Below are 14,713 nucleotides of genomic sequence, written 5' to 3'. Positions count from 1 at the left end.
TCTATTAGTATTAGACTCTATTAGTATTTGACTCTATTAGTATTAGACTCTATTAGTATTAGACTTTGAGTATACTTTGAGTATTAGTATTAGTATTAGTATTTGACCTACATTATTTCTGAACTTTATTTTGAAGGGGAAAAGGACAGGATGCAAAGACCCGGATGTGACCCTCTTAGGTTTGTTGCTAATGCTAATGGCCCCGGAACGGTAAAGAAGCACTCCGAAGATGGCCGGGGTGTTTGAGGTGGAGGTTGATGGTGTGGAGCACGACCATGGACTGGAGCATCATGGTGAACCCAACCAGGTGAGAGTAACGTGCCACATCGAGGTAACGTTATTATGACCGATAAAACAGACGGTGAGCTTAAACTGGGGGTGCTAGCTGTGTTAGCTCACGTTACTCCTCACGGTGTTAGCCCACCGTGAGCCGCTAGCAGCTCTTAGCAGTCTGTTACAAGCGGAGGTTTCCACTCCAGAGTGAATGCATCGTCCACTGAACAAAACTCACCGTGCTTCGTTCGTAAACAACAGGACGAGCGAGAAACGCCCCGAGAGCCTGTTAACAGCGCTAAGCTAGCTGGCCTGTCTACCGTCAAGTAACGAGTCAAGTAACGAGTCAAGTAACGAGTCAAGTAACGAGAGTTACTAGTGTCTTTAATCTGGTTGAAGTTGTTCGGGTGTGTACAAAAGAAGTTAGCATTCGTTGTAGTTGTTCCACAGCCATGTGTTCACTGCTGTGTTTATAAACGTCCACTTGTTTTATTTATTGACTACAAATACAGCTGATGTGGCTGATCGGGTCAAAGGTCACGTATTGCCCTTGTCCTGTAGTCGGTATTAAGGCAGGGGAAGCAGCCGAACCACTTCCTGTGGACAGGTCTCAAGATTAAAACCTCACTGTCCACCACTCTGCTGTAACTGTCCTTGACTTAACTACACTTGTCCCAAATTGAATGTAATTAATATAGTTCAATAACTCACATCACTTCATTGACTCACTCACGACTATAATGGAAGTTCTGCTTCTTGTTCCCTGAATAAAACATTTACTCCCTTGTGTTGTGTTTGGCCACAATCAGTGTCATTGGTTGAGTTATGTGTGTCTTTCTGTTTGCTCTATAAATGATAAATAATCACTGCAAATGCAAACCTGTTTCTGATTGATGGATTCAATGGAAATGTACACACACACACACACTTTGAACTATTTAATTATGTTTAGACCAAATGCTCACACACTCACTACAGCGACATTGTATTGTAAAACAACATCTACAAAGGGAAGGAGATGATCAAACCAACTATTTAAATATTGCAAGCTCAAACAAACTGTTCACATATAAACTGGAGGGAAAAGCCTAATCCAGAGATCCTGAGAGAAGGTTAAACCAACTATATACATATTTACAAACTATAGGAACACCCCAGTCTAACCCGGGAGAGACAGTTGCATTTCACATGTCAGCAGCACGGACAGACATTCAAACAGCATGTTTCAGAAGGATGAGTTAAAGGGCAAACTCAAACAGTAAAGTGTGGTGTACTTAGCAGGATGTGTGATCTGAGTAAGAACTGGTTGTTTAGCCCGTAGCCAGCCTTTATTCATTTGCCTTTTCAACACATAGAAAGCCTTTAATAACGAGAACATTGGATCAGTTCTTGCTGCCTGCATTTAATTTCCATCATGTTAAAGTAGCTGAACAAGCCCAACAACTTGACAGGGAGTGTAACTGCTTAACAAACTAGGTGCGTTTTAACAATTGAATTCTTCGTTAAATATTTATATTTTGGGGGCGTTGCTTTACTTTGACACATTAATTTCATCTTGCTGCTCAACCAAACTTAAATGTTTTCATTCAAATAGTTCTAGTGGCTCTGTCATTAGTATGCAGCATACGCTCTAGGGCTTTAAAGCCAACTGTGTGAGAGGTGACGCTCGACACAGTAGTTTGATGTCACTTGTTTTCAGTAATCTTTCTGTTTCTGTCCTTTTTTACATCTTAAATAATTCTTACCGTAATACAAATCATCATCAAGTGTAGTAGAGAAAATGTTCTGTGAACACGAAGAACAATGATATTTCATACGTAATAGTTTTAATTATGTATGTCGTTCTCTCACCAGTTCAATAGTTTTAAGGCTTCTCTGTATAGTGAATTCACATCCATTGAAGAGGAGAATATGAGTGTGGGTGTAAAAGAAAATAAATATACAGAATGTAAAAATAACTTGATGAAAAACTTCTCCTGGCCATAAACCTGCTATAGCAGATCACAGAGGACAGTGAAACCCAGATAATATTCCCCTAGGTGGCTCATATATCAGACATGAAAACAAAACGAATGACGCACAGCTGAAATGATAAGAGATGAGGGGTCAATGTGCGGATGTAATGAGAAGTCCTGGGCAGGTGATCTGGGTGGAATGTCCCGGGACAGTAGAAGATTGAGTCTTGTTGAAGATGGGAAAGTTGTGGCCTTCACTACTACTTCACTACTCATAGTTTGACATATGCTCCTCAAAATGCCTAAGCTAGGATTTTATTATTAGTTTGTTCAGCTTCTCATCTGGTGTCAACAGTAATTGTCATAATTTTGTCTTTTCTTTTCTTTAGTTCGATTTGTCCAAACTTTCACCAGAAGAGAAGTGGAGGTTCGTATTATTGCAACATGTTTAATGAAGCATTTATTTCTGTGATATAAATGTTTTTTATTATATTATATATATATTTTTTTCCTTGTGCAGAGTTACACCTGAAATGGTTATTATTAAATAATACATGTGGTTTTGGTAAAGAAAAGAGCTCCATACATCCTAAGTGAGAACTTTTAGATTGGGTACAGGAAGTTCTTTGCACTCACTACTGACAAATGAAAAACCAAACCAAAAAATAATTAAATTAAATAAATAGTTTTATCTCTTTTGTGTGATTGCTGTAAGACAATCACAGTCTGGCCGGGTTGGTCTCTCTGTTTACAGTAACATTTTAGGATTTCTTGGTATTATTGTTCACGTTTCAAACAGTTCACTGTCATTGCCATTAGGAGACACCATTGTGCAAACCTATAATGGCACGCCCATCCTGCATTCCTATGAATCAAGTGTCTCTATTAGCTATGTTACATTAGTTAAGTATGTTCTCCTTTTTCCACAGGGTGGAGCATGCAAGAATGCATGCCAAACACAAAGGCCATGAGGCCATGCACGCAGAGATGGTGCTCATCCTCATAGTTACCCTTGTCGTCGCCCAACTAGTCCTTGTGCAGTGGAAACAGAGACATCCAAAGTCATACAATGTAAGAAGTAATAAAATGTTTGAAGCTCTTCATGCCAAGTTTGAAGTTACCACCAATGAAGACACATTAAAAGATTTGCATGTTTTGGATACAGATACAGTTAATTTGAGAGCTGTGTGTGTTTGAAGTGATGGTGAAGGAGTGGATAAGAGAACATGTACTAGCACACTCTTACCGCTGACAAGTCTGCCTTTTCTTTTCTTTTCTATCCATGTGGCGGCATATGACTGTATTAATATTAGTTTGCTCTAACAAGGAGATCTATGGTGTTTTTTTTTTCTTGTCTTAAACTATCTAAATATAAAATATTGTTACACTGTGTGGTGTTGGTTCTAACACGTACGCTCTGCTGTCTTGTAGCTGGTGACTCTGTTCCAGATGTGGGTAGTTCCACTCTACTTTACTACCAAACTTCACTGGTGGAGGTTCCTGACCACCTGGTTTATCTTCTCTGTCATCACAGCATACATCTCCTACCGAGCCACTCGCAAGCCACTGGCCTGCACCACACCGCGGTACTGTATAGCCATTGTTTACTCTCAACCATATCCTGTAAATTAAGAGCTCTTCCTTTCCATTAGTGCCGACTGAGCTGTCCACTGACACACTGTAACATGTTCCTTCTCCTTGGCTTTTGTAGGTTGGTGTATAAGTGGTTCCTCCTCCTCTACAAGATCAGCTATGCCACAGGAATAGTTGGCTACAGTGTTGTCATGTTTACACTTTTTGGTATAAACCTAATATTCAGGTATGTATCATCTCTGTGTTGCTAAATGAACCACAGCCATAACCCGAAATGTCAGTGGATATTGATTTGTGCCACTGGAAGTAAAGATCCTTCATACTGTAGGCTGCTCTTGACTTGCCATTGATTTCTATCCCAAAAGTTCAGTGAAAATCAGGAGTTTCTTGCTGCTCTCCGTCCCACACGTTGCACTTGGCTGCCACTAGATGATGTTGTTTTGCCTTTTTCAAACCCTGTTTGGTCGTTACTGCTCCCACAACCATTCATCTGAATCTTTAATTGATAGCTGCTTTAATCTTCCATTTTTTATTTATTTGGTTGCCTGCCTTTTTAATGCATTGAAGCACTACACATTTGAGCACCCACCAGGGTCAGAATTTGACTGACTATATCAGAAATAAGAGCAAACAACACTCTTACTGCCCACTCTCATGGTGTTTACATAATCCATGGCGGATTTCAGGTGGGCGTATTTAAATGTAACAAGTAAAGTAAACATGTGATAAGTTTAAAAATGCATTTTCACTGTAAGCTCTATTACTATGACTATGACGTACAAACATACAGAGTTATTACAGAAACTTCCATTTAGATGAGGAAATGGCATATGTCTCTTCTGTCTGTTTCTAGTGGGCAGAGAGAGCAGAAAGAAGGCATTGACGTTCTCTGCTTCAGACACGTAGTTACAGGAGGAAGTGGAAGTTGTTCACTTTTAGCTGAATTTAAGACTATTTTAAGTTTTATGGTAACACTCTGGGCTGATTTAGAGTTTTGAAACTTGGTATACTGTATGTATTTCTTTTGCCTGTGTTTCCAGTATTGTGTTAGTTGCTTTTATGCTGCTGTCTTGGCCAGGTCTTATTTGCAAAAGGAGGCTTCTTATTTAAGATAAAGAGTAGATAAAAAAAACAAATGTTTGGCTTCTGTGGTTGGCCGAAATCAGATCAACTGTGATGAAATTAAAATCCACAATCAGTCACACACTCACTAAAGCCTCTGAATGAACAAAGGGCTGTTGTTTCCTTTTACAGGTTATGTAGCTACTTCGCAGTCAGTTAACTTATTACCAAGGAACCTTTTAACAAGATCTCTTATTGTTACATTAGTTTAGTGGGGTTGCACCATCTAATTGATTCAGCGTCACAGGTCATTTATTCCTGTTTTCTAAGTTATAAATTGTTACATAAGCGTCATTTCTTAAGTCCAAAGTGGGACTTCTTCATTATCATCTTCTCAGTTGATGTTACCGTGGGCTGTTGGATTGTGTACGCCAGTGATCCTTAACCTTAGGGACTGTTTAAATTTCCCTTTTATTTCATCAAGTTAGCCCAAAGTATAAGGATGACTAATCTGTTCATAAGTTTCACTTCACTGTTAATCTGCCAATCAACAGTGTAGAAAGTTATGAAATAACTAAATCTTTCTGAGACTACATCTTCTCAAATACTGGTCCGCGGACCAGTATTTGCGGACCTGATGTGTATCACTTGTCTTTCTTGCAATTTCACGGTCTTGTGTGTAATGTTAACTTTGCTGTAGACTAAAAAAATATAAAACACACACACTGTTTTATTAACATAAAAAATAAGCGTTGATGTAAAGTACTGTCTGAGCCATCATTCCCATACAGTGCCTTCTCTGTCCAGGATAAAGCCAGAGGATGCAATGGACTTTGGTGTTTCACTGCTGTTCTACGGGCTGTACTACGGGGTCCTAGGAAGGGACTTTGCAGAGATGTGTGCAGACTTCATGGCTTCAACTGTTGGGGTAAGTAGACGGCTGCAGACACTATGTTTCTTCTGTGCCCTGTTGAAGGTAACGGCTGTAAGCTAAAATGTAATTGTTACTGTTTCCTCTCTCTTTTTTTTTGGATTGTTTTTAGTATTACAGTGCGTCCGGCATGCCAACCAAGCACCTCTCTGACAATATCTGTGCCGTGTGCGGTCAACCCATCCTCGTAGATGTCAGTGAGGAGGGGATTATTGAGAACACGTACAGATTATCCTGCAACCATGTGTATCCTTACTCGACATAAACACGCCGCTACCTCTTATCAGTGAAAGAGAAGTTCAGCTGCACGATGGAGTTTTTCCATTTCTATAAAGGTGTACTCGTGGCTTTGTCCTCGAACTTTACCATGTACTCAATCAGCAGCTCAAAGGGGAATTAATTGGTAGAGTCAACTTGACCTTTATGTTGGGCTGTTTATGTTTTGATAGTGTGTTCGTTGAACGCACCGTACTTCCTCCATTATGTTCTGCTGTAAATAACACGCAACCTCGTGTCACAGTGTTGTTTGGTTTGGATATTTGCCATACCCAGATTTATATTCTATTTATCTACCATTTAGTGTTAAGCTTGCTGGTTTTCTGTTTTCAAACCTTTCAAGCACCTGAATCGAATCACAATTGAATTAATTGCATGCTGTGAGTAATAATTATAGAGCCCAAATCACTTAAGATTAACCACATCATTGACCGGTATAGGTTTGTTGCTAATAACTTTCTTAGCAGATTGAAAAAAACATTACATTATTGTAGACTGCTTTTCTTATTTGATGGATGTTTTACATAATTCTGGTTTTATATATTTTGTTTTAGTTATTCTTGCTGTTACTGTCAAATTTGATAATAAATTGTTAAACTGCAAAAGGGCATGCCAAACAGTTAACAATTTTATAAACATTGTAGCAATTTTATATATATTGTTTTTTTGTACTCAAACCAAGTAATTTTCTATCCTTACAACACAGGACTGTTTTATTGAACCATTTCCTTACATATTAACTGAAATGGATTTTTACTTATTTTCTTTGTCTTTTTTTCCTTTGTTTAAATTAGGCTGTTTCAAGTGGATGCAAACGGTTGATGCACATTTGCTACAAATATAATACGTTTTCATACTGTGTCGAGCCTTAACTCCCCACCCAGGTTCCATGAATTCTGCATAAGAGGATGGTGTATTGTCGGAAAGAAACAGATGTGCCCGTACTGCAAAGAGAAGGTGGATCTGAAGAGGATGTTCAGTAACCCGTATCCTTTTTTCATTGTCATTCTCACACATGAGCCTTACCTGTTGTCTTTTTTTCTGTTATGCATTATTCCACAGTTTCTCACTGAATATCCTAACGATTCCTGAGATAACTGGTGTAATGCCAGAGATCATAAATATTAATGTGCAATGTGCTTGCACAATAAAAATGTCGACACCTAATGGAGGAGGACAGAATCTAAATTGGACATTTTCACACACAACGTCCAGGAAACCCAGTCATACACAGTCATGCCAAGTAACAGTAGAAAGACGTTTTTAAAACGGGAAGTTTCGACAGTAAAGTTTAGCTGGATTTTTCCGGCAGCTCCCTGCAGGCTATTTGGAACAAGATATTTAACATTTATTGGTTGTATACCAAGTTCCTGTTCCTTTTTGTGGTTCAGAGCAGTACCCTTCAGACAACTGTATCCACTGAAACACTGTCAAATGAATAATGCCCTTTAGACTCTGGAGTCTTTTAAGGCTTTATATTGTCACCCACTGTCACTCATTTATTAGCCAGTTTTGATTCCTGTTGAAGGTTTTTATCCTTAACCTATTTTCTTTTAGCTGGGAGAGGCCACATGTCATGTACGGACAACTTTTAGATTGGCTTCGGTACTTGGTGGCCTGGCAGCCCGTTATTATTGGATTTGTGCAAGGTATCAACTACGTCCTGGGTCTGGAGTAACCTGCGACTGGACACGCCATACGGAGAAGATATGCACTGGCTCAAAGGACTGAGGGCCTAACATTGAACTAAAACACCAATAAAAAGTGTCTATACTTTTTGTATATATTTATAGGCACACATTATCTGTATTTACAGTTTATTTGAATTTTATTGGTAATCTGAATTTGGATGTCTGTGTCATATTCCCAGGATTTAATTGGTTTGTGCATCTTATGGCCTAGTAAAACGATTGTCGAAATCATTAGAGAGGTGCTTTTTACTAATTTATGTCTTCAGTGTTTGTTAACACTTAGTTAAAGGATCTTGCTGGAGTTTTTCATCCTCATGTCTGATGGCTATCACACATGAATAATAAATATTGAATGGAAATAACAAAAATAATCGCTCCCTGTGCCTCCCAAAATACATAAACACAGTATCCACAGGCGTCATTTCACCACTGCATCATTTAATGTGCACTGGTGCTGCGGTTTGACCCCATATTTTGAACTCTGTTGACAGTTTCCTAAGCACCAACAGTCATGCGTCATGTGAGAAGAGTAGTCATCATGGGGAAAGAAGTGCTAATCGCTCTTAAACAGAGGATTCCTCTCACAGCGCTTGTTACGATGGAACTTTTAATGTTACTGGATTTCAAAATGTCCTCGTTGTTTTCATGGACACTCATCCTTATCAACTGGCCAAACAGTCCTGTTTACTTTGACAATAACCCCTTCTGAGATAACTCACTTGATTAGGTTTGTATGATTTGAAGTGGAGGCACAATTGACTGTATGTATGTAAAGGGACAGTTCACCTAAATTATTCAAACATTTTCTGACCTGTAGTTGTATCTAGCCACGCTGATAGTTTTGGTTTGGCTCTGCCAGCTGTTTTCTTTGGAACTACTTTCTACCAAAGAAATAGTACCTGTGAATCTGTTGACGGTTATTCAGTTTCTGGGGTGACACATTGCTGTTGACATTTTTAAATTACATTTTTAAATGCTGTGAGCATGACTAACAATTCACCTCTGTTGTATTGCGGTACAGTTTAATAAAGCCATGCCAAATAAAACCCAAACTATCTGTATGGCTAGATACCAGTCAGAAAATATATATTTTTCCTTTAACTTTGGTGAACTTCTGTTCTGAAATGAACCCTGGAAGCACAAACCAAAGCTACGATATTGCTTAGTAACTTAACTAAAACCACTGACTGCTTTAAATTTGACCTCCCAGAATGATCCTTTAACTCAGTAAGAATGCTGATGGCTCGAGTCTTACTTTTATGTGACCTGTTCCGGTCCCTTGTATGTGGGTTTTCTAGTCCAAAGTTGCTGGAAGGTGATGGTGGGTTTTTTGCAGGTACTGGTCACAGTACACGTCTCATAACACCAACTGTCTTTTACTTGAACCTGTCTACCAATTCACACAGTAAAGGGACTTTGTACAACAAGGCTAACGTGATCATTTTGTTTTATTGTCAATGTTTTTGATCAAGATCAGTTTAATAAATGTCACATGGTTCAGATTGTGTGTATACGTTTTGTCCGTGCACCCTCAAGGTTTCTCTTTCAACATTTAAAGCATTGTTCACTGGATGACATTACATATGGACACAATTGGGGTCACAAGAATGAGAGCTGTAAATTAGTCAGCATGTCTGATTTATGTAATCATAAAGTGTGTCAACAATCTACCAACAATATGAGTGGTCATGTTCGTGAGGAAATCCCCATTTTTTTCTATGTCTATGCATGTGTTAGTGTGGGCGAAGAGGAAGTGAATGGTTGCATATATATATAGTAATCCCAAGCAGCAGTCAACAGCACAAAGCCCTCACTGGAGAAAAAGATGAAGCTGGAATCTGTTGTCAAAGGTAATAACACTTATTTACTAATACCAACCATGTCATTTTCACTGGCTTATGACATTGGTTGTGAATATGTTGTATCTCTGCAACAGCCTTAGGATCTCTGTGTCTACTGCTTGCAGATGGATTTCCAGGTACAGTATGTTTTATGGCTGAAGACTTCATTTTTATGCATTTAGATTTTGTGCTAACCTTAATTTGTTTTACAGTTTCTGAGGATGAATCTCCAGAGATCATTGGGCCACATCGCGTCCAAATAAAAGCTCATCCAGGTAACCCTGCTACTAACTACTGTTAAGTGTTTTCTGATCGTCAGAGCTGACACAACCTGCTCTTGGGTGGATAGCTCAGGGGGATTCTTATTGTGAAGCTATTTTAAAGGGTTCCTGTACATATATTGAAGCTCTACTGTAATTGTGTATGAAGCTTCTGGATGTATTCGGCCTTACAGGAGAGCATCTGTTCCTTCACTGTGAAGCGTTTGCAAACTGTGAAGCTGATATGACAATCATATACTGGCTCGTCAACGGCTCTTTCCCCGAAGAAACGCCCAGCAGTGGCAGAATAGTGGAATCAGAGGAGTGAGTATTATGGGTTTTAACTTTACTGGAAATTAACCTAACAAAGCATAAAGTCTTTACATTTAGCTCTGCAGACAAAATAATGACTAATCCCGAAGACAACCTGTGGCTGAGCTGTAATGACTGTTTGTTTTAGAACCGCCATAGACGAGGGCACAATCCTACAGAAGAGTTTGCTGTTGAAGAACGTCACAAAAGAGGACCTCAAATCCACCTTCACCTGTGTTGTGACCAACGCAGCTGGAACGGACCAAAAGCACACAACGTTAGTGACATCACGCAGAGATTGTAATGCGGGAAAACACAAAAAACACTGAATGTTAACTGCAGTAAGAAGTGTAACTCTCTGAGCCATGTTTCACTTGCAAACTAACTGACGCTTAACATGAATCAGCATTATCTGTGAATTTACGATAATATGTTTTGTTTCTGGATATGGACGACGCTAAAGAAAAGCTGGATGAAGACATGTACTAAACTTGGCGTGCATTTGGTTCCACTATGGCACACTGTTTTCCTTTAATAGCTCCCCTTCAGTGGGACAGTGTTGAATTGTAAAGAGCAACTCCTGATTGTCTGGGAAGAAATAAATACTTAATGTGAAGCAAAACAACAACTGGAAAATATCTGTATCCTCTCCTAATATACATTTTCTGCAGCATTGACGACCCTCCTCTTGATCGAGGGAAACACAATGTCCAGCAGCAACATGTGGAACTAAATGCACCCTTGTTAAAACTGCATACATTAATTTAAATGGCTGACTGTACCAAACAAAGGCACTATTGACTGAATCTATTAAAATACTGTTAATTGTTGAGCTATTTGCTATTCCTGTGTATCATTGCAGTGTCTGCGTTTGCTGGCGATAAGCAATCCTAAATCTGTATACTTTTGAGCCATATAAAGATAAACTGTACTCCATACTGAGACAACAGTCAATCAATTCACTCACAAACTCAAGTGTGCAGTCCTGATTGAACCATGTGAATGTTTCCCTGGAGTTTCATTATTAATCATGTCATTTATTTCAAACAATGACCTCTTACCAGTGGGTATCAGAACTACAGGGATTAGAGTAGATACTTTTTTAGGATAAACAACAGAATTACTGATTATTGCATTGCACACCAAAGCATCAAAGCACACAGCCAACAAGCAATATTAATTGACACAGCTTAAATAATTAAAAAAGGAATTTAGGTTTTTAGCTCAGAACAATATTCATTGTCACACATGATATTGTTTATAAATGCAGTGAAAGAGTTTGTCATATTTTATTGTATAAAAACAGAAAAAATATATAACTGATAAGGCACTCGCAGACCTCCGCCAAGGCCAATTAGTCCAGTCGTGCTTCTGCTGTAGTCGTGGCACACCATTCACTTCAACTGTGAGGGGTTTTTGGCTTACCCAACAAACTCAGTTTGCCATAGACACCGGTGTAAAGACACTTAATGAAAAGTGAAAAATAACTTGTGTATCTGCTTGGCCCATGCTGCACCCTTCCACCAGGTTTCATGAACATTGGGGCCAGTAGTTTCTCTGTAATCCTGCTGACACACACGCATACAAACGGCACTAAAACCTTAACTCCCTTGGCAGAGGTAATCATATCATCCAGCTTCTATAAATCCATATTAACACACATTAAATCACATCATCCCCAAAAGTTTCCACATCTTTGGTACATCAGTTTAACTTCAGAAGTGATTATGTAAGGCTCCATTAGTGTATATGTAACGTGGAGATTCATAGAAATACAAACTTGTTTCTCCAACCATACAGACACACGTCTTAAACAGTTTCCTTTCAACTGGAATTCAGCGGACGGCGTTTTGACTTTGCACAGTGAGCGGTGTTGAATGCTTCCTCTTAGGTTCACACACCCAGCTCCTCCAAGCAGTGCTCCAAGCTGCTTCTCCTACCAGGATACTGATTTTCTTTGATCTTCTTCCTGATGAGGGCCGCAACATCTTCAATGGCTGCTGTCCACTTCACAGAAGAGCTGCAGAATGGTTGGAGGAGTTCCTGGTTGGTCGTGACCGCCATTCCGAACAGGAAACGCAGGAAAATGTCCAGCCTGCCGTCCTCGCACAGCAGGCTTCTGTCCACGGCGCTCTTGTACAGCTCCATCGCCTTGTGTCCCTTCAACAGGACCTTTAACTTGTGTTTCAGTTGCTGGTCAAAAATGTTCTTCCCGTGGTTCCTAAAAGTGAGAAACACATAAAGTGCAGCCAGGTACTCCTGCATGGTGGGGTGGATAAAGCTGAGGACTTTCTCTTGATGCAACACCATTGGCTTTGTGATGTATTGTGTGCACAGGCCACTGTTAGTCACCGCCTCCACGTCGTCGATTTCATGCTCTTTCCAGTCGTATCTGGCGATCTTGAACTGGCCTTGTTCCAGCATGCTGAAGGCCAACTTCCCAAGTTTCATGAGGAAATCTCTCTCTTTATCTGGACTGCGCTCCGGGGCTCTAATTGTGCGATGCTGACGTGTGAGTGCGAGGAGCAGCTTTGTGTACATGTAGGTGATGCTCCTGGGCAGCGCTGCCTGTGTCCCCTGGTTCCTAAATATGTGCTGGCACTCGGCAGCCACCAGTGAGCAAAACAAGGGCAGGTGGCACATGACGCGGAGGGTTTTGATAGAATTGATATATTTAATAACTTGAGCCGCTTGATCTGCGTCTTTAAATCTCTTCTGAAAGTACCCGTCCTTTTCGGAGTCACGGAAACCACGCACGTCTATCTCATCATAATGCGTATCGTAAGGAATGACGCGTTTCACTTGCGGCCGGGAAGTGACCACGTACAGGTCGCGGTAGAACAGCCTCCCTCTGAGGATGTTCACTATCAGGACATTCAGGCTGCCGGTATCTGAGAAATAACTGAGCGGCCCAGTGTTTCGAAAGTCGAGATCCTCATCGTACTCATCGAGACCGTCGAAGAGAAACATCAGTTTGCAGTCGTCGCTTTTAAAATCCTCATCCCTCAGGTTTTTTGTTGGTGGGTAGAGCGTCTGCATTATTTCCAACAGGGAGATGTTCGAACCCTCAAACTGTTTGAGTTCTCTGAACGGCAAAGGAAACAAGAAAGACACGTGTTGGTGGGACTTCCCTTCAACCCAATCAAGGATCAACCTTCTGAGCGCCATAGACTTCCCCGACCCGGCCACTCCTGTGATCAACATCAGCCTCATGGTTGAGTGCTCCATCCTTTCAGCGCACAAAATATCCTTAGTAGAAAGCGGTTTCCCGTCATCCTGGTTGCTGTCCAGCTTGTCTATCTTCATGACCTCGTGTTCAATATTTGGGCCAACATCACATGTTGAGGTTATGTAGAGGTCAGTGAAGATGTCGTCGAAGGCTCTCTTCTCTTCCTGCATTGCAAAATCCCCACAGACATCGGCGTACGTCCTCTTCAGAATCTCACATAAATCGTGACGCACTTCATCTGAAAAAAGAAAAACGGACATATAGATACGAGTAAGAGTCTCTCATTTGTTTCAGACAGTGACGGTGAACTGGGTGACATTTCATTACATCAGCGCAGTCAAAGTAAAAGCCACTGTTGCACTAGTATCTCCTTTGGCTTCGCTAAATATAGTATCCATCCCTTTTGTTGAGATTGAATTAATAGTAGCAAGCCATTAAGACATACAGGAGCCTACTTACTTCTGAGGCACAAAGTGTAGAGATAGTCTACCATCTTCTTTTGCCCAATATCCGCAAGAAGGGTCTTGGTGATCTGCAAAGATACCTCCAGGTTGTAACACTCGAGCAGCCGGTCCACAAGATCCACCAAATCCATGCCTTGGGGAGGAGTGTTGAATGACTGCGGGTAACGCTTCCACAGCAACATCTTGAATGTCCTGATGTCTCCCTTGGTAAGCTTCCCGAGGGTGTCACAAATAGCCTGGTTGCAAAAGAAGGACACAAATCAGTGCTGTCGGTTTCCACCAGAGGCTGTGTTTGTTTTAACTGATAGAGACAAAAGGGGAACATTAACTGACCTTAAAAGTGAATCCCACTGTCAGAGAAGGATGTCTAATCTGATTTGGGTCTTGGATTAACTCAGGTCTTTCAGAGGGCTCTGAGACGATGTCATCTTTGCTTTTAACCCTGGTGAGGCCACAGTGGAGATAAACACATTTTAATACACAGTAAACACACACAAAAACATGTAGTGCGATGCCATGTGTGGTTCTTACTTGGGGATTTTCTTTTCACAATCGTCACTGTCCAAGGAGTAGCAGCTAGAAAATGAATCTGCTCTGCTCAACTGGACCCTAAAACCAGGATGACAATAGATTTTGAATTATATTCAGTGTAACTACAACATGGCTTTACAGTTTTTCTTGGACACAATGAAAGCAACAAGGTAAAGGTACGTATTACATGTACACCTGAATACCTGGTAAGGCTGCTCAGTTAATCGAAATTTGATCATGATTACGATTTTGGGGCCAAACGATCTCAAAACTAATAAAATCGGGGGGAAACGAT

General features: G+C 40.4%; 3 protein-coding genes across 4 annotated transcripts in view; 2 read left to right on the top strand and 1 right to left on the bottom strand.

Annotated features, from left to right (window-relative positions):
• The first annotated feature begins 160 nt into the window (after window positions 1–160).
• On the top strand, window positions 161–9,281 carry rnf121 (ring finger protein 121). The gene is made up of 9 exons (XM_035665974.1): window positions 161–307; window positions 2,618–2,655; window positions 3,158–3,299; window positions 3,660–3,814; window positions 3,940–4,047; window positions 5,691–5,811; window positions 5,927–6,060; window positions 6,975–7,076; window positions 7,648–9,281. The coding sequence occupies exons 1-9, from the start codon at window positions 230–232 to the stop codon at window positions 7,766–7,768; spliced, it is 999 nt and encodes a 332-aa protein (XP_035521867.1). The 5' UTR covers window positions 161–229; the 3' UTR covers window positions 7,769–9,281.
• Window positions 9,282–9,430: 149 nt separating this feature from the next.
• LOC118331186 (interleukin-1 receptor type 2-like) lies at window positions 9,431–10,550 on the top strand. Of its 2 annotated transcripts, XM_035665976.1 has the most exons (5): window positions 9,431–9,631; window positions 9,718–9,759; window positions 9,835–9,897; window positions 10,077–10,206; window positions 10,343–10,550. In XM_035665976.1, exons 1-5 carry the CDS (start codon window positions 9,607–9,609, stop codon window positions 10,521–10,523), a joined length of 441 nt encoding a protein of 146 aa, XP_035521869.1. In that variant the 5' UTR covers window positions 9,431–9,606; the 3' UTR covers window positions 10,524–10,550. The 2 variants fall into 2 exon arrangements, with proteins under 2 accessions (XP_035521869.1, XP_035521868.1); XM_035665975.1 differs by having other exon boundaries at window positions 9,718–9,897.
• A 661-nt stretch (window positions 10,551–11,211) lies between these two features.
• Window positions 11,212–14,713, bottom strand: part of nlrc3l1 (NLR family, CARD domain containing 3-like 1) — a 9,432-nt gene continuing 5,930 nt past the window's right edge. Inside the window, exons 6-9 of the mRNA XM_035666901.1 lie at window positions 14,419–14,496; window positions 14,221–14,329; window positions 13,883–14,123; window positions 11,212–13,661 (exon numbers count right to left, since the gene is read on the bottom strand). Coding sequence (XP_035522794.1) covers window positions 12,088–13,661; window positions 13,883–14,123; window positions 14,221–14,329; window positions 14,419–14,496 — 2,002 coding nt within the window. The 3' untranslated portion in view covers window positions 11,212–12,087. The remainder of the gene's footprint in view (window positions 13,662–13,882; window positions 14,124–14,220; window positions 14,330–14,418; window positions 14,497–14,713) is intronic.

This window comes from Morone saxatilis, unplaced genomic scaffold (assembly GCF_004916995.1).
Source record: "Morone saxatilis isolate NCDOM2014 unplaced genomic scaffold, NCSU_SB_2.0 Contig20, whole genome shotgun sequence".
NCBI classification, from domain to species: domain Eukaryota; kingdom Metazoa; phylum Chordata; class Actinopteri; family Moronidae; genus Morone; species Morone saxatilis.
This window is presented reverse-complemented; position numbering and strand designations above follow the sequence as displayed.